The sequence below is a fragment of the Abramis brama genome, assembly GCF_963993115.1.
Source record: "Abramis brama genome assembly, chromosome: 1".
Lineage (NCBI taxonomy): Eukaryota > Metazoa > Chordata > Actinopteri > Cypriniformes > Leuciscidae > Abramis > Abramis brama.
In genome coordinates, this window is record NC_139963.1 from 61,016,966 (window position 1) to 61,037,431 (window position 20,466).

At 39.4% G+C, this 20,466-nt stretch overlaps 1 protein-coding gene and 1 long non-coding RNA gene across 3 annotated transcripts in view; one reads left to right on the forward strand and one right to left on the reverse strand.

The window, feature by feature from the left end:
- On the forward strand, positions 1-18,559 carry LOC311077917 (uncharacterized protein). Of its 2 annotated transcripts, XM_084106563.1 has the most exons (4): positions 1-111; positions 2,865-2,967; positions 16,299-18,100; positions 18,435-18,559. In XM_084106563.1, the coding sequence occupies exon 3, from the start codon at positions 16,304-16,306 to the stop codon at positions 18,086-18,088; it is 1,785 nt and encodes a 594-aa protein (XP_083962689.1). In that variant the 5' UTR covers positions 1-111; positions 2,865-2,967; positions 16,299-16,303; the 3' UTR covers positions 18,089-18,100; positions 18,435-18,559. The 2 variants fall into 2 exon arrangements, with proteins under 2 accessions (XP_083962689.1, XP_083962688.1); XM_084106562.1 differs by lacking the exon at positions 18,435-18,559 and having other exon boundaries at positions 16,299-18,336.
- LOC311078280 overlaps positions 16,763-20,466 on the reverse strand; it is a 15,311-nt gene continuing 11,607 nt past the window's right edge. Inside the window, exons 2-3 of the long non-coding RNA XR_014605110.1 lie at positions 18,328-18,599; positions 16,763-18,068 (exon numbers count right to left, since the gene is read on the reverse strand). This is a non-coding gene — a long non-coding RNA (uncharacterized lncRNA). The remainder of the gene's footprint in view (positions 18,069-18,327; positions 18,600-20,466) is intronic.

Below are 20,466 nucleotides of genomic sequence, written 5' to 3' on the forward strand. Positions count from 1 at the left end.
GTTCAGCAAGCAGGAAGTACTAATAGTACTGCAATAGTTCAGCAAAATGTGGTAGCTGTGTGACACATCTCTAAGCATTACCTTTCTTTTCATCTGTTAGACGCAATGTCTGTAAGTACACAGTGTTAAATTTATTGTGTGATACATTTGAGAAGGTTATTTGATATTAAGATGTATATTTTCTTAGTTTAATTATCCTTGCGTTATTGTCAATCTGTAATTTTCCAATTTCATATTTAGTGATTGTAAATTTTGTACATTTCTACAGTTGAATACATAAAAAATATTGTATAAGTACATAAATGTACATAAGTTGTACATTGACACTTAAAGCTCATTTCATTGGTGTCAGCAGACTGAGGGTAATTGTTGGTTACTATATGTATGTTTATTCTGTTTATGTTGTACTATATGTCTTTTATGCTTTTAGATGTTTTTTTTTAATTACAGTTCTTTGCTACTTTTCTAGATATCTGCCATTATTTTAACGAATAAACAGAATAATGTTAGAATTAGAAATAAAAAATTGCTGTATGATAGACAGACAGATATAAATGCTCTCTCTCACTCTCTCTCTATATATAAATATTTATTTATTTTTTTATAATTTTTGTTTTCAGTCATATTTAGAACGAGAATCATTTGATGACATATTCAAACACTGTATTTTAGGATCATAGTGCAGCCCCAAAATACTTGTTCATTTTCATTTTAAGTCTTTATACTTATCCTTCTCCCACTATCTTATCCCAATATTCTTCAAACCACTTATTTGTCAGCAAGAAGCTTTTAATCATTTAAAAAATAATGACATTTAGTCTGATCTCTTCAGAAAATAGTCAGAATAATTATGTTGTTATATTTTTACATACAGATGTTACACTGAATGATGATCCAAAATTATTTATACTAAATTCTGACATTTTGTCTCCACAAAGGTTGTTTGAACATATACATTATATATACATTACATTGTATACATTACACTTGCATTTACTGTTTTCTATGTATACAAAATCACTTTTGTAAATTTAATATCAATCAGACACTAAAATTAAATATCTGGGGCCCGTTCTTCGTACGTTGTTTATTACATCCGAGATCAAATGACACATCCAAGATGATATCATCGTGCGAATCATGATCTGGCTAACTCGGTTCTTCGAACACACTTGCCGGATATGATTAGTATCGCTGGATTGAGTTATCTGAGATAATTGCGCGTTCATGCACTGGTTAAAAGGGGATATGTATCGATAGTAGAAACATTGATCAACAACGCTGCTATTGGCTGCTCAGCATGGCCAAAGAGTGCGCTCAGTTTTTCTCCTCAGCAGAGCAAGAAGTTTATTCGGAATTTTAATGTTTAATCAAAACACCTCAAAGTCTGCAAAAGCCAGGAGAGAGGGCTGGCAAAAAGTAGCAGACAATTTAAATCCGTTAGAAGTGGCCATGTTAGATGTTTTTATCACTTATTAGCCTATATTTTTGTATTTTAATAATTGCATAATTACTTTGTGCATTGTAATGTCAGTCACCATACTAGAACATGGGAACAAATAAAAGTGAAGTACAAAAATATTCTACATAATGGTAATTTTTAGTTATATTATAGTCTCTTTTATAAAAGGCACTGTTAAATAAATGGTGTTCTGTTTATAAAAGCAACCAAGAAAAAGGCTGAGAAAAAAAGAAAAGAAAAGATCTTAGAAGCCTACACTGTAAAATCGTTTTTGCTGCATTAAATTAAGGCCGTATAGTCATTTCTACTGTTAAATCTTGAGTAATGATGAATTGCTTTGATGTCAACAATGTCACAGGCCCTGTCAGGTGCAACCCTCAGACTTTTCAGACACTGAAATCTTCCCTTTAGCCAAAGTTCATTTCATTGTGTGCCCTTGTCCTGGCTATGCTGCATTGTAACTGGTTTGGGTAAGGGAATGGGGTCATAAAACACCTGTCTGCAGGCAGGAACATGTCATAATCACCTATGAAAAAATGCAGTTCTGTTAGGATCAGCATAAGTGTATGTAATACAGTGAGCTTGATATTTAATTGTGGAACTTTCCTTACCACTTTCAAATAATGTGCATAAATGTGAATCTCTGAAAATGCTTAAGTCATGCACAGATCCTGGCCATTTTGCTTTCACATTTGTGATATGGAAGATGTTAGTCAACTGCCTTTTTTTATTTGATATAATATTACTAATCTGGAATATTAAGAATCACAATAGTAACTGGGCTGCACATTTACATTGTGAATCCCCTTTCTGTTCACATAATCCCCTTCATTGAGCCCTTGATGGCAGTCTATGGTCTAGCCTATAGTCTATGGTACCAATCACGTTAGTGAAGCCTGAGTGACATATCTGTAATCGGCATGGTCATGATTGTATGATCTTCATAAAAAATTATGATAGCCTAAAAAAAAAAAAAAAAAAAAACTGCTTTACAACATTGGGTCTTAAGTGGCTTGGAAATGCCACAAAAAAAACTAAAACTGTTTTCTGAACATAAAAGCGACAAAAAACGACAATCTCACGAATCACGAGAAAAAAAATATATCTCAGAAAGTGCACTATCGCGCTGCGCTGGATTTCCCGTATCAGCTCCGCTTATCAAGCCGGGATCTAATCCTGTTAACATGAAATAAGCCTGCTCCCGAGCAGGTTTAAGTTTGCGCACATGTTGCTATGACAGCAAGTCCAGGATGAGCGTTGAAGAACCAAACAATCCAAGATCATGCCAAATCGCCAACAATCAAATCCAGCCAAGTGAGTTAGCGACGTACGAAGAACGGACCCCAGGTCTTTGACCCTATTAAAACAAACTCATTAACTGATATTTTTTTGATTTTGGCAGATCAGCTCCTCCAACAGCAATTACATCATCAGTGAAGCCACTCCTACATCAGTCACGTGATCAGTGAAGCTCCTCCCACAGTAATTCTCCAATAAATGCTGAGGTTGGTCTTTATTCTTCATTCATTGAAACCAGCTTCACCTGCCGTATTAATTGTCAACATCAAACCAAATATAATTTTAGCTATGTTTTATATCTGGTTTGCAAGTTTTTGCAGCCATGTTACAGAAATGTTGGACATTTCTTAATATAGTTTACACTTTTTTTATTAATTTTTTTAAGCAATAAACAGTAAACTGTATCAAGTAAATAAAATTTCCAGAATGGCTGACAGGGTTGTAAGCGTAACTTAAGCAATATCTGATTTAAGTTGTATTAAGTCAAGTCAAGTCAAGTTTATTTATATAGCGTTTTTCACAATACAGATTGTATCAAAGCAGCTTCACAGTATTAAAGGTTGGGTAGGTAAGAATTGTCTAAAGAACTTTTTTTCAAATTGGCTTAAACTGTCTTTATATACCAATACATAATTAAAATGTAAGTACTTTGAAAAAGAGAGTAAAAAAATTGAGTGACTATAGTGTATTTAATCTTCAAAAAACACAGCTCATTAATTCCTACCGGGACGAAACAAGTGATTGGCTTGCGCGACTGTCACTCTCCGTCGCCATGACTACCGCTGCTATTACTGGCTCTGCCCACGTGCGCGCAGTCGCGCACCCGTTTTTAGGTGGGAGTGAATGGAATTAATGAGCTGTGTTTATTGAAGATTAAATATGATTAAATGGCTGAAGAGATGCGTCTTTAATCTAGTTTTAAACTGGGAGAGCGAGTCTGAGCAACGAACAGTATCAGGAAGACTATTCCAGAGTTTTGGAGCTAAATGTGAAAATGCTCTCCCTCCTTTGGTGGACCTAGATATCCTAGGTATAACCAAAAGCCTTGAATTTATTGATCTTAAAGAGCGCGATGGATTATACGGCGATAGAAGATCCGTTAAATAGACTGGAGCTAAGCCGTTTAGGGCTTTATATGTCAGTAGCAATACCTTGTAATTAATACGGAACTTTATAGGTAACCAATGTAGTGATGATAAAATTGGTGTCATATGATCATATTTTCTTGATCTAGTAAGAACTCTAGCGGCGGTATTTTGGACTAACTGTAGCTTGTTTATTGAGGATGCAGGACAACCGGCTAATAAAGCATTACAGTAATCTAGTCTCGAGGTCATGAATGCATGAACTAACTTTTCTGCATCAGAAACTGATAGCATGTTACGTAGCTTAGCAATGTTTCTAAGGTGGAAAAAGGCTGTTCTTGTAACATATGAAATATGATTTTCAAAAGACAGGTTGCAGTCTAGTATAACACCCAGGTCTTTTACTGTAGAGGATAAAGTAACAGGACATCCTACTATGTTAAAGTTGTAGTGTGAGAGGTTTTGTGGGTGTTTTTTTAAACCGATGATTAGTACCTCTGTCTTGTCTGGATTTAATAAAAGAAAATTTCGCGTCATCCAATCTTTTCTATCTTTAACACACTCTGTCAATTTGGATAATTTAGCGTTTTCATCTGGCCGTGATGAAATGTAGATTTGAGTGTCATCAGCATAACAATGTAAACTAATTCCATGTTTCTAGGGCTGGTCCGAATACCATTTTTTGAGCTTCGAAGCTTCGGTAGTAATGAACATCGAATATTCGAAGCTTCGGAGAGAGGGTGCTGAACATATTCTTCTCTCTAATAAAGGCAGTAATCTCTATGTGTCTGTATGTCCGTTTGCATTTTGATTATTTCGAGAATACCTCATCAAATCGACTTCACAAGAGAGTGCAGTGTCGCATTTGGTGCAATATAGATGGACACGAGACGTGACACGTTCAGAATTAATAAACAGTAAACTACAGAACAGCGCAAGCAGGAAGCGGCGCACCTCACGCGGGCAGGGCTTATATACTCCGAGAACGGACACTGCACTAGTGATATAAAACGCACACACACAGGTCTGTTAACTTAAGCAATACTAAAGGTGGTCTAATATTTTTCAGACTAACAAATTACTGACACAGTAAAGGGTAGATTTAAATAAAGAAAAACGAAATTTAAATAAAGAAAAAACGAAATTTAAATAAAGAAAAACTAAATTAAGTTAAATTATTTTCCACAATGTCAAAGCAACGCAGCTTAACCCAAAACACAAGCTCAGGCATGCACTTAGGTCCATACAAACTCCGCTGTTCTGCGTTCTAGCTGGAGAACAGTCCTGTTGCTGGAACAGGCGTCGGTTCTATTTCTAGCATGCACGCGTTTTCCGCGTGGCTCGAGCCGCACCTGAGTGTCTCACGCAGGCAGTGTGCAAACTCCAACCTGTTAACATGGGAGACGAAAAACAGACACGCCACTAAGCTGAGACGCTCACACCACGCAGCCAGTGTGTCGCCGGCCTTATTCAAGCGTGAATGAGAACCATTTCGCGGGGGATCCCAGGTATGCAAAAAACAAACAAAAAAAAGAATATTTGAATGTCAAATTATCAAATCGAATACCAACCCACCGAACGAATATGCGAATATTGGGTCCAGCCCTACATGTTTCCTTATAATATTTCCAAGTGGCAGCATATACAGTGAGGAAAATAAGTATTTGAACACCCTGCTATTTTGCAAGTTCTCCCACTTAGAAATCATGGAGGGGTCTGAAATTGTCATCGTAGGTGCATGTCCACTGTGAGAGACATAATCTAAAAAAAAAAATCCAGAAATCACAATGTATGATTTTTTACCTATTTATTTGTATGATACAGCTGCAAATAAGTATTTGAACACCTGAGAAAATCAATGTTAATATTTGGTACAGTAGCCATTGTTTGCAATTACAGAGGTCAAACGTTTCCTGTAGTTTTTCACCAGGTTTGCACACACTGCAGGAGGGATTTTGGCCCACTCCTCCACACAGATCTTCTCTAGATCAGTCAGATTTCTGGGCTGTCCCTGAGAAACACGGAGTTTGAGCTCCCTCCAAAGATTCTCTATTGGGTTTAGGTCTGGAGACTGGCTAGGCCATGCCAGAACTTTGATATGCTTCTTACAGAGCCACTCCTTGGTTATCCTGGCTGTGTGCTTCGGGTCATTGTCATGTTGGAAGACCCAGCCTCGACCCATCTTCAATGCTCTAACTGAGGGAAGGGGGTTGTTCCCCAAAATCTCGCAATACATGGCCCCGGTCATCCTCTCCTTAATATAGTGCAGTCGCCCTGTCCCATGTGCAGAAAAACACCCCCAAAGCATGATGCTACCACCCCCATGCTTCACAGTAGGGATGGTGTTCTGGGGATGGTACTCATCATTCTTCTTCCTCCAAACACGTTTAGTGGAATTATGACCAAAAAGTTCTATTTTGGTCTCATCTGACCACATGACTTTCTCCCATGACTCCTCTGGATCATCCAAATGGTCATTGGAAAACTTAAGACGGGCCTTGACATGTGCTGGTTTAAGCAGGGGAACCTTCCGTGCCATGCATGATTTCAAACCATGACGTCTTAGTGTATTACCAACAGTAACCTTGGAAAAGGTGGTCCCAGCTCTTTTCAGGTCATTGACCAGCTCCTCCCATGTAGTTCTGGGCTGATTTCTCACCTTTCTTAGGATCATTGAGACCCCACGAAGTGAGATCTTGCATGGAGCCCCAGTCCGAGGGAGATTGACAGTCATGTTTAGCTTCTTTCATTTTCTAATGATTGCTCCAACAGTGGACCTTTTTTCACCAAGCTGCTTGGCAATTTCCCCGTAGCCCTTTCCAGCCTTGTGGAGGTGTACAATTTTGTCTCTAGTGTCTTTGGACAGCTCTTTGGTCTTGGCCATGTTAGTAGTTGGATTCTTACTGATTGTATGGGGTGGACAGGTGTCTTTATGCAGCTAACGACCTCAAACAGGTGCATCTAATTTAGGATAATAAATGGAGTGGAGGTAGACATTTTAAAGGCAGACTAACAGGTCTTTGAGGGTCAGAATTCTAGCTGATAGACAGGTGTTCAAATACTTATTTGCAGCTGTATCATACAAATAAAGAGCTCTCACAGTGGACATGCACCTACGATGACAATTTCAGACCCCTCCATGATTTTCAAGTGGGAGATCTTGCAAAATAGCAGGGTGTTCAAATACTTATTTTCCTCACTGTATATTGAGAATAAGAGAGGGCCTAACACAGATCCCTGCGGCACTCCATAGTTTACTGGAGTTATGATAGATTTTTCTCCATTTAAATAGACAAAATGGTAGCGGTCAGATAAGTATGATCTAAACCAGCTTAATGCCTGTCCATGAACACCAGTGTAGTTTTGTAGTCTATCTAAGAGTATTGTGTAATCTATAGTGTCGAACGCAGCACTAAGATCGAGTAAAACTAGTATTGAGATACAGCCTTGGTCAGAATTTGTAATTTTAACGAGCGCAGTTTCTGTGCTATGATGCGGTCTGAATCCTGACTGAAACTTTTCATAGATGTCATTTTCTTGCAAGAAAGAGCACAATTGAGCGGACACAACTTTTTCTAGTATTTTAGACATAAAAGGTATATTTGAAATGGGTCTGTAATTTGCTAGATTATTATGATCTAATTGTGGTTTCTTAATAAGCTGTTTTATAACTGCCAGTTTAAATGTTCTTGGAACATGACCTAAAGATAAAGATGAGTTAATAATATTGAGGAGAGGCTCTTCCACTACAGGTAACACTTCTTTCAGTAGTTTAGTTGGTATTGGATCTAATAAACATGTTGTTGGTTTAGATGCAATGATAAGTTTATTTAGCTCTTCCTGTCCTATAGTTGTAAAGCGCTGTAGTTTTTCTTGAGGAGCGATAATTGAGGCTGAATCATAAGACACCATTAAAGATTGTACATTTACAATTGTGTTTCTGATGCTTTCTATTTTCTCAGTGAAGAAATTCATGAAATCATTACTACTAAACTGTAACAGAATATTTTGCTCAGGTGACGTCTGTTTATTTGTTAGTATGTTAGTTAAATAAAAACCTTGGATTATTTTGGTTATTTTCTATTAGTTTGCGGAGATGCTCAGCCCTGGCTGCTTTTAGTGCCTTTTTATAACGTGACATACTGTCTTTCCACGCGATTCTAAAGACCTCTAAATTAGTTTGTTTCCATTTGCGCTCTAAATTACGAGTTTCTCTCTTGATAACATGCATAGTATTGTTATACCATGGTGCTTTAGTTTTCTCTCTAACCTTTCTTAATCTAATTGGTGCAACAATGTTTAATGTACTAGAGAAAATGATGCTCATAGTGCTAGTCATTTCCTCTAGTTCATCTGTTTGTTTGGGTTCACTAATCAGCTGAGTTAGATCAGGTAAGCTATTTGAGAATCTATCTATAGTGGTTGGAAGGATTGTTCTGCCTGGTCGATAACGTGGCGCAACGTGACAAATTTCAGCAGTACGTAGTATGCAAGTGATCATGTAATGATCAGTGACTTCATCACTTTGTGGTATAATATCTATATCGGTTGGATTGGTTCCATGTGATATAATTAAATCCAGCTTATGATTAAGACGATGAGTGGGACCAGTGACGTTTTGCTTGACCCCAAATGAGTTTAATAAAACTGTAAACACAGCCCCTAACACATCATTTGTGTTATCGACGTGTATGTTAAAATCTCCAACAATTAATGCTTTATCGACATTGACCAATAGATCTGACAGAAAGTCTGCAAACTCTTTTAGGAAATCAGCGTAAGGCCCAGGCGGTCTATATACGGTAGCCAAGGCTAGAGATAATAGGGATTTCTTTCTTACATCTAAGAGAGTAACATTTAGTACAATTACTTCAAACAAATTAAACCTGTGACCTGTTTTCTGAGTAACATTAAGAATATCTCTATAGATTGTTGCAACACCGCCGCCACGACCAATAAGACGGGGCTCGTGCTTATAACAATATCCTGGAGGAGTAGACTCATTAAGTCCGAAATAATCATTAGGTTTAAGCCAGGTTTCAGTAAGGCAAAGTACATCGAAGCTATTATCTGTGACCATTTCATTTACAATAACCGCCTTAGGTGTGAGCGATCTAATGTTAAGAAGACCTAGCTTTATAAATTGTTTTTGTTCACTAATATTGAGATTTTAGAGACTATTAGATTTTTCCTGGATCCTACAGTAGATTTAAAGTTTGACCTCACTAGACACAGTTTCAATATAATGTTCTACATTGGTACTTATATCAATTAAGTTTGGACAGCAAAGAGTGTGATTTGGACTTTGACTTACTAGTCATATGGTGTGTAACGTCTTGGAGATGTTGTCCGACAGAAGAGCCGCTCCGATTCTGCTGGGGTGAAGGCCATCAGCACGGAAGAGCCTAGGTTGCTCCCAGAACAGATTCCACTTATTTAGAAAGATAGGTCTCTGTTCATTACACCATGACATTAACCATTCATTTAGAGCAAATAATCTACTGAACCTTTCTTGTCCTAGTCGGTACGTGGGAAGCGGTCCAGACACGATGATCGTTGTTTCAGGCGATGTGCTGCGTACCGTCTCGATCAGGCTCCTGTAGTCCTTCTTCAAAACTTCCGTCTGCCGCAACCTGATGTTGTTCGTTCCCGCGTGCAACACGACAGCTCCAACGCGCTTGTCACTGTTCAGGATCTCGGGGACCTGCGCAGCGACATCAAGAACACGAGCACCAGGAAAGCAGTGAGTGCGCACCTTACCTCTACCTGAGGTAGTGTGGACATGCCGGACGATGGAACTGCCGATGATCACAGCGTTGCGTTCCGTCTCATGTAGAGGGGAGAAGCGGTTCCGGGTGGAGATCTCGAAGGCCGGGAGGGGCAGAGAGGTCCTAGCTCTGGTCCTGGCTCGCGTCTTCCGCTGTGGAATCACCCAGGGTCCATGGTGTTGTGTCGGTGCCGGAGTGAACGAAACCAGGGATGATCGCGTCCTGGCTGCTCGGGTCCTGTGCAGAGAAACACACGGAGTAGACGAGGTCGGAGTCAAAAGGTTACTAACCACTGACTTGTGAACATCGGCCTGTGATGTTTCAAGCGCGGATTGCCGATCTCGCAGCTCGGCCTGCCTCTCTTGTAGGTCGCGGATCTGTCTCTCCACCGACTCAAGCTCTAACTGCACAGCATGTAGCTCGAGGGTGTCCTCACCTGCACTCAAAGGTAACGTTGGACACACATCCGTTATATTCGCCATTATAGCAGATGTGCTACAATGGCGAATTATAGCTTTCAGTGATACGGGTGTAGATGGGCGCGACCACGCGTGCAATGCTAGCGGGCTAAGGCTAGTTGCGGAAGTTCGGAAGGTTGGATATAAGTAGTGATATCAAAGCGATCCGATTGTTTTTTAAAGAGAATAGTATTCCAGATATGTTCACACACTATAAATAATGGAAAATGTTCGTTTGTAAAAGTGTGTAAAGAAGAAAATCAAGGTTTATGAATTAATTCGACGGAGCTCTAAACACAACAACGCACTCAGTCGCGACGCATGCGCAGTCCAATGACTTTTATCCCCTAACACTTCTATGTCTATGTGAAATGCAATATAAGATCCATAACTATGTTTTCAATGGTGTATAAAGACCTTAATGAAACGCTATGTTTTTATTACCTTAGAATGAGTCATTTATATCTACATAACCGCGGGAACCCCCTTCTATGAAGGTTGACATATTGTCATGTTTCTACTGTAGCCGAAAGCGAACAAACAGCACTAAAGAAACCTTGTTGCTTGACTTGCTACTCCCTGCTGCTGACATCTTTTGTCTTACGTCGGCCACCGTAGCTTCTCCTTCGAGTTTAAAAACGGAGGGATAGGCTGTCAGTGACTGACTGTTTGCAATTCGCAAATTACACACTGCATTTTTAAACAGATCTTAGCGTATTGGAACTGAAAATATTACAATTTTTTTTTTTAAATATTCACTTCTTAATTTTTATTTAAGGTCTACAATACAAATACAAATAGAAAAAGAACATTTGATCTATGTTATTGTCCATCCACTAAACAGCGGAGAAAATTGTATTGTGGACAGATCATTAAACAAGCAATTGCGTATAATTTAAGAATAGGGCAAAATAAATATCAATATTAAAATAAATAAAGTATATAAAGTAATGAAATACTTTTAAGAGCTATAAATTACTTTTAAATAAATAAATACTGGTGTGACAATCAGTTACAGAACAGTTAATTAAATACATAAATACATAAAAATGTGATTAAATAAATATATTAATAAATACATTCATATAAAAAACACTAATTTACTATTTTACTGCTAATTTAGCAGCAGAAAAAGTCATTTGACGTCAGGAATGTGTGTGGAGTTTGGAGCTTATTTTGAGTCTCTGCTGTTGAATTTGGCAATCAGCATCATCTTAACATTGTCCTCGCTTAGGCTTTGTCTGTGCTGTGTCAGAAGAGAAGAATAGTGGGGAAAAAAGTCTCTCCACATCCACTGAAGTAGTGGGGAGATGTAGGTACAGTGGTGCAAGTGTTGGCATTCGATCTTCCCTTGCAGCCCACCACTCCACTGCACTAACCTCGCCTGCACCACTCTTGTCCATACAGGTGTAGCGATGTCACTCCTCTGCAGACACCTTGCTCAAAGCAAGGACAACTTGGACATAACTCTTCATATCAGGTTTTAAGCCAGATACCTTGGCTGGATTAAAGATTGGGAGGGCTTTAAATAGTTCAGTGGAAGGATGTCACTCCATCACAGCCTGAAGCTTGGTAAAACATTAGCCGCTTTCCAACCGGAGGAACCTTTTCACAGTTCCTAGAACTATTGGCTAAAGTACCCGGATGTCGGCGTGTTCGCACCGCAGGAACTAGGAACGATTTTAGTTCTAGGAACTCCATTTGGAGGAACTAATTTAGGTCCTACTTCAGAGTAGGGTCTAAACCAGCACCAAAGGAACTACCCGTGACGTTAGTGTACACTGATTGACCGAACGCACGTGGAACACCAGCCATTTTTAAAACAGCTATCGTAAACACACAGATTACAGCCTATATATTTACTCCAGAAACTAGATACAAACATGGAAAACAGTGATAGGTGGGTCTCTAAACCTTTATGCTGAAGTTAAAATCCAACACAACTTTGAGGGGACCAAGTCAAACATGATTATGTATTTCTGCTCAGCTAGCAACATTGGACATCAACCACACAGCATAGGCTAATAACCTTTTTTTCATATACTGTCTACTTTCTATAACAGTTCCATCTAATAACAGATCGCTAACTAATAAACACAGAGAATGCGTTGCATGCTCTGTCGTTCTCAGCGCCGCCAAAATAAAGGTCCGTCGCGCCGTCACAATAAAAGTCACCGTGCTTGCGTCATTCCCTTACCCCTCCTACCAGTTCCTATGGCCACTTGGCCAGTGCGAACGCTAACAGCAAAACCAAGTTTCGGGGGAGAGTAGTTCCTAGAACTGTTTAGAAGTGGACAGTTCCTAGAACTAAGTTCCTGTAACTACTTGGTCGGAAAGAGGCTATTGTGCCATTGCTTCTTTAAACATCTCAGAACAAGTGTACCACTCATCGTCATTTAACTCCTTCATCTGCTCTCTGGTGCGGGGACGCCAGTCCTCAGCCTCTGCGGTGCGCCCATACTCAAACAACATGTTGAGGTCCTCTAGCTGACTGAAGATGGTGGCAGCCACGGGTCTGGAGGTTTCTTCAAGCTTGACCAGGGTGGCAAAACAATAGCCGCTTTCCGACCAAGTAGTTACAGGAACTTAGTTATAGGAACTGTCCACTTCTAAACAGTTCTAGGAACTACTCTCCCCCAAACTCGGTTTTGCTGTTTGCGTTCGCACTGGCCAAGTGGCCATAGGAACTGGTAGGAGGGGTAAGGGAATGACGCAAGCACGGTGACTTTTATTGTGACGGCGCGACGGACCTTTATTTTGACGGCGCTGAGAACGACAGAGCATGCAACGCATTCTCTGTGTTTATTAGTTAGCGATCTGTTATTAGATAGAACTGTTATAGAAAGTAGACAGTATATGAAAAAAAGGTTATTAGCCTATGCCGTGTGGTTGATGTCCAATGTTGGCCAAGTGGCCATACTGTAAGAACTGGTAGGAGGGGTAAGGGAGTGACGCAAGCACGGCGACTTTTATTTTGACGGAGCGACGGACCTTTATTTTGGCGGCGCTGAGAACGCCAGAGCAAACAATGCTCGCATTCTCCGTGTTCATTAGTTAGCGATCTGTCTAACAGTACTGTTTAACATGTTATTAGATAGAACTGTTATAGAAAGTAGACATTATATGAAAAAAAAGGTTTTTAGCCTATGCCGTGTGGTTGCTGTCCTGTGTTGCTAGCTGAGCAGAAATACATAATCATGTTTGACTTGGTCCCCTCAGAGTTGCGTTGGATTTTCTCTTCAGCATAAAGGTTTAGAGACCCACCTATTACTGTTTTCCATGTTTGTATAGTTAGTTTATGGAGTAAATATATAGGCTATAATCTGTGTGTTTACATTCTAGCTGTTTTAAAAATGGCGGGTGCTGGTGTTCCGCGTGCGTTCGGTCATCAGCGTACACTAAACGTCATGGGTAGTTCCTATAGTACTGATTTAGACCCTACTCTGAAGTAGGACCTAAATTAGTTCCTACAAATGGAGTTCCTAGAACTAAAATCGTTCCTAGTCGGCGTGTTCGCACCGCAGGAACATCCGGGTACTTTAGCCAATAGTTCTAGGAACTGTGAAAAGGTTCCTCCGGTCGGAAAGCAGCTAATGAAGGTGGCCTGGATTTTCATGAGTTTTCCGTTCTCCTCTAACAGAACTCTTAAGATCCCGCACAGCTTTAGAGGACAGTGGCAGCGTTTGGATGAAGCCATGCAAAATATCAATGTTTTCTGCCAGATATTGCACAGCTTTTGTCATCTTGTCTGGACAGCAAACACTGGCATGAGAGGAGACAGACCCTGCTGGATCATGAAGGTCCTCAATTCAAGACGACGGCAGAAAACACGCTTTACCAAACCACACATCCGGTTCAGTTCTTCAAATGTCTCTGGAAACACTGCTCAAACTAACTGCAGAAGATGCAAACAGGTGACGTAAGGCATTGGGAAAGAGGCCATAGAGAATCGTGTTATATGCTTTTTTCATATAACTTGCAGAATCTGTGACAAAAGCCCATACATCATTAAACTCAATGTTGTTGGAGTTAAGACAGGAGATGACAGCCTGGGATACGGTGCTGAAATTAACCCGGTCCAAAAAAATGAGATCTGCTGCAACAGGTGGCTTGCCCACTGGCTGGAGGAGAATAGCAAGAGCACAACGTCCGCAAGCATCTGTTGTTTCATCTGCAATTACATAAACAGGACTTCCATGTACAGCCTGATTGATGTCCTCCAAATACTGAGGAGATAAGTGTGGAAGATAATCAGAGCGTAGGTGAGATGGAGCTGGAATCGACCCTCCCTGTTTGCAGTTCTTCTGTAAAAATTAGGAAAATTTTTAGTTTTTTTCCAGAGGGATGTCAGCTTCAATGAAGGTCTTTATGAAATCATAAATTAACTCCTTTCTTTCAGCTGTAGATGGAGTCTTAGACATACAGGAGGCCAATGTCTGTGTTCTGAATGATGCTGGGGGGTAAAAAAGTATTTTGTTATTTTAGGGGGCTATTTTAATTCCAAAGCCAAGGGAACTTTATCAGCATGCATAGTATCCGGAGAACATTTATTTATTTACGATACATTATTCATTCACAAAGAGAATCGATGTCCTTGAATGTTAGCGCTTTCCTCATTTTATTGATTAAGGCATTAAGATTTCCAAAAGATGATTTTGTATTCCTCTTTTAAGTCAACTTTAGCATGGGTGTGTTCACTTATGCTAAGTACTGTATTTGTATGTGTGTGTGTGTATACCGTTCAAAGGTTTGGGGTCGGTACGATTTGAAATGCTTTTAAAAGAAGTCTCTTCTGCTGTGTTTACTGGTTAAATAAAATAATGTGAAATGGTTTGATTTTACTTAAAACATTTATAATAAATAAATATAGTACTATTAGCCTATCAATATTACTTTGAGAAGTACGTTCGATTGTACAAAAGTACAATAGTAAAACTATTTCTGTGATCATTAATATTCATCAAGTTAAACCAAACTTTTATTTTGACGGGTTTTTGAGTGTATCTGATGATGAAATGCTGAACGTCGTGTAATCAAATCTGCGGCACTCATTTACAGAGACTCGTAAAACTATCAGACTTTAATAGCAGTCTTTAATATTCACAGACACTAGTCAATATAACGTTAGCGATTTGATATTATAATCGGCAGTGAGGCAGAGTAGTTATTTCCGCTTTGCGCTGGTATTGCGGTAGCAAATAAACACCACCCAGCACTGTTCTCATCATGATTACTTTTTATTATTTTTCAACACAAAGAAAATAAAACTTTAAATAAACTTGCCAAGAGCACTCCTCTTTCTATTCGTGTGGCGAGCGGATTTGAGATGTTCCAGTGCCGTCTGTTGTCTCAGGTAATCAACGGAGTGTTGACAGGCTTTACAAAACATAACTCCGCCATATTCATAAAAATCGTTTGCAAATTCTTTTGCTCTGTCCTGTGCCGTGATTTTTACAGACAAGTGACGTTTCCTTAATTCCTCCGCGTTCAGTTTTATTTTAGACATTTTCAACTTTCACTCTCTCATAAAATGTAAACATCAATCAGCGCAGCCTACTACCCCCTCACAATCGCGTGCGCACGCAGGTTGTAGCCTGTCAATGACGGACACTACAATCCAGGGAAAACTGCGTAAATCTGCGGAGGTTTCTGCGGGCGCGGATTCCGTGCGGGCCTGGTCATAACCTCCAACTAATAATCTGACTTATGAGTTTGTGACCGTGAGATCAGCATTATTGGCCGGGGTGAAACTCTAAGTGACACTGGAATCCAAATGAAGCAGTAAAATAAAATGTAAAGAGTTAAATTTAATAATCAAATGTCTATTTAAACTATGATATAAATGACTAATAATTATTTGGCGTTCCAACTTGAACTGGAATGCAGCGAAACTTGTGTTTCTGGTTTCCCACATTCACATGCGAATGAATGGGAGTCATTGGAATTAAAAGTCTAGTGTGACTGGACTGTAATAATGAAATAGTTTTAAGTAAAATAAATTACATTTTACATTAGATGATTGTGTCAATAATCAAATATATTTAATAGTTATTTCTACAGAAACATGGGATTTGTGTCTAAATGTTTTAAAATAATTATCATCAATGTACCTAATTTATGGAAAGTACTTTTTGTTATTACATCAGAGCTCTTTTTATGTTCTTTCACTTCATATTCATATTTTTGTTGTGCTCAAAATGAAATAACCTTTTCTCTTTGATTTCAGACCTGATGGAGAGTGAAGAACTGAGTGAAGTGAAGGAGGAGAGTGAAGAACTGAGTGAAGTGAAGGAGGAGAGTGAAGAACTGAGTGAAGTGAAGGAGGAGAGAGAAGAACTGAGTGAAGTGATGGAGGAGAAAGAAGAACTGAGTGAAGCGAAGGAGGAGAGTGAAGAACTGAGTGAAGTAAAGGAGGAGAGTGAAGAACTGAGTGAAGTGAAGGAGGAGAGTGAAGAACTGAGTGAAGTGAAGGAGGAGAGTGAAGAACTGAGTGAAGTGAAGGAGGAGAGAGAAGAACTGAGTGAAGTGAAGGAGGAGAGTGAAGAACTGAGTGAAGTGGAGGAGGAGAGTGAAGAACTGAGTGAAGTGAAGGAGGAGAGTGAAGAACTGAGTGAAGTGAAGGAGGAGAGAGAAGAACTGAGTGAAGTGAAGGAGGAGAGTGAAGAACTGAGTGAAGTGGAGGAGGAGAGTGAAGAACTGAGTGAAGTGAAGGAGGAGAGAGAAGAACTGAGTGAAGTGAAGGAGGAGAGTGAAGATGTGAGTCGCTCAAGGACTAGAAAGACACTTTTAAAGAAAAGAAGAGCCAATAAATCTTTAACCTGCACTCAGTGTGGAAAGAGTTTATCAAGCAAACAAAGACTTGAGACCCACATGAGGATCCACACTGGAGAGAAGCCGTTTAAGTGTGTTCAGTGTGGAAAGAGATTCACATGCAAAGAAAATCTTCAGATTCACATGAGAGTTCACACTGGCGAAAGGCCACACGCATGTGATCAGTGTGGAAAGAGTTTCACACAATCATCATCCCTCAATATTCACATGAAGATCCACACTGGAGAGAAGTCATATGCATGCAATCAGTGTGGAAAGAGTTTTACAACCAAAGGAAATCTTGAGCATCACATGAGGATCCACACTGGAGAAAAGCAGTACGCATGTGATCAATGCAAAAAGAGTTACTCAGATAAACACACTCTCAACGTTCACATGAGAATTCACACTGGAGAGAAACCATTCATGTGTGATCAGTGTGAAAAGAGATTCTCAAACAAAAAATATCTTAAGCTTCACATGAGAGTTCACACCGGAGAGGGACTGATCACGTGTGATCAGTGCGGGAAGAGCTTCATACACAAAACTAACTTCAAGATCCACATGAGGATCCACACTGGAGAGAAGCCGTTCTCATGTGATCAGTGTGGAAAGAGATTCTCAGGCAAACAAAAACTTCAGATTCACACAAGAGTTCATACAGGAGAGAAGCCATTCTCATGTGATCAGTGTGGAAAGAGATTCTCAGGCAAACAAAAACTTCAGATTCACACGAGAGTTCATACAAGAGAGAAGTTGTTCACTTGTGATCAATGCGGCAAAACATTTCTTTATACATCACACCTGAAGACACACCTGGCAGTTCATACGAAGGAGAAGCCGCATTCATGTTCTGTGTGTGGAAAGAGTTTTTCAGTGCGGTCAAATTTACATAGACATGAGAAAATTCACACTGGTGTGAGAGAGTACGTGTGCTTTGAGTGTGGGAAGTCTTTTATTACAGCTGAACATTTAAAACAGCACCAGAGGATCCACACTGGAGAAAAACCTTATAAGTGTTCACACTGTGACAAGAGATTCAGTAACTCATTAAATCTGAAAACGCATGGGAGGATCCACACTGGAGAGAAACCTTACAAGTGTTCACACTGTGACAAGAGATTCAGTCGATCAGCAGATTTGAAAAGACATGAGAGGATCCACAGCAGAGAGAAGCCGCACACGTCTTTATGTGCTGAGCATTAAAGTCTCTCCTGTGTAAGTCAGTTTCCTAACAGCCATGATGAGCAACAGGACATCTTGGTGGTGGCTTGCTATCTTATTACATTTTTTACATTATAATGATATACTGTGTTATAATTATTAGAAAGTATCTCATTAGTACGTAAAATTCTTATTACAAGAAAGTATCTCATTATTATTATTATCATTATTATTATTATTATTAGAACATTTCTCATTATGATGACTATACTTTGTCCCACGGACATCATGTGATGTAAAAAAGATGTAAATCTCCTTTATGTGAGAGCACGTACCAATTACATCCTTGAATCCTTGATCTTGACATTTGCAGATATTTTGATTGCAGAACAGGAATTATGGGAGGCAGTTTGTCATCAAATATGGGAGGGTAGGCACGTCATCGGAGTGATCCGGTGGGCTCCCTCTTTCACTGATGTTTCATTGATGAGCCCATGACATCACTGGAGGGCTCAACGGTGATATCTGGCGTCCCAGTGATGTTGGCCTGTTCCTGGTGTCGCAACAATGGGTCGTACATTAATATTAATATTAGCTCAAATGATCTATAGGGAATTTTAATAATTAATCATGAATATGATTAATATTTTGTATGTTACAGTTACATTAATTTATCGCAGCTGAACTAGATTGATATATGAACGATTACCATAACGGGTTATGGTTCGTCATTAATACATCAATTGTTCTTATTTCAGCTCGAAGTTATGGGATAACTTTAATGGAATTAATTTAGTTATCAAACAATCTGTTTGTCCAGCGAACAGATTGTACGTAAGATTAAATTAACTCTCAAGGAAAATTATCCTTCTTACAAACACGAGAAAGAGTATCTTTTCCAGGCCTTGAAAAGACACTCTCTGTGTTTGTAGACTAAGATTAGGTTACTTAAATCGTAGCCAAGGTAAAGCATATAGCTAAGATCGAACATTTCAGGGACTAAGTAACATGGGCAATTAAATCAGAGTCAGTCAAGGGCATATGGAATTTAATAATTGGACTAATACTACATCGAACTAAGGAATACAAGTTCTACAATTTACACGAGTAAATATGTATGTACAGGACACGTAAACAAAATACAAGACTAAACGGATAACAGATGAGAGAGGGAGAGGAAGGGAGAAAGTGAAACTAAAGTTTCAGGACGAGAGAGATCACCGAGATGATCTCAGCATGGCAAAAATCACAGACAGTAACCCGTAAGAGACAACAAAGAAATCACATCATAAGTTCAATTCAATAATCGATACTTGCATGGCATATGGTTCTCTGTGTATGAGGTGTGTAGGACCGCAGGGTTCTGCGTGTCTTTAAAAGCAGCGCGAGTCGTCTGAGGGGAGGCGTGCGCGTGCTGTCTTCCGGCGCGCGTGCGAGCGCGGGAGCTTCAAAGAGTTGCCGGGAATGATTCAGGCTAAGTTCATTCAGCTCGTGAATGAACAGAGGCGAAGAGGAAAACGAAACTAGACTATAGAAAAACATAAAAGAAATAAATAAAAAGAAAAGAGAAGCAGGCCGAAGCCGGTCCGGACTTGGGTTTTGGAGGAGGAAGGAGAGAGCGTAGGCATGAGAGAGAGAAGGGTTTTCTGAGTCGGTCTTTTATGGACAATATGGGTTGACGCCTCTGTTCGCGCGAACAACCAATGAACGTCCAAAGGTCTGAAGCGGGAAAAATGTCTTTGTCTTAGTTCCCAGTTTAATTTGCATGTTTTATGGCAGCGTTATTATGTGATCAGTTATAATCTAACGAGGGTAAAAATAGTATCATACATTTTACCAGATCCTGATGCATACATTTGGTTCCAGTACAAGGAGAGCTTTACGTGGATACCGAATTAGATATGTTTCGAAGGTACACGTCGAGATAGATTATTATTCTGTAAAAATAAGCTTAAAAGTTAAACTAACAACCTAGGAATAAAATGAACCCAACATGTGGTGTACATTGATAAGTGGGCATTGAAGATTGGACTTTAGAAAGATCCACATGGCATATCTATGATTGAAAAAGGGTGCACATCTGAAACATTATTCCTTTACGGTTTACAAGAATACAAAAACCCATCACAGAGAAGAACAATCATGAAAAAGAGAAATTACATTCAGGCTTACATATTTCTTCAATGGTTATACATATAAAATATCTAGGATGAACACCTAATTCTGCTCTTCTGGCTAACATTCCGTTAGGTAATAAAACACAGTTCCACACAGGGGGGAAGGGATTGCCAGAGAATGTTAGTGAACCCTCTCTAACTAAAACACTATTGATTAAAGAATACATTTCAAAACCACACCTCTAGAAAATCATAATTATATGGTCAAACGAATTAATAAAACATGCGTACAGGAAGATCAAA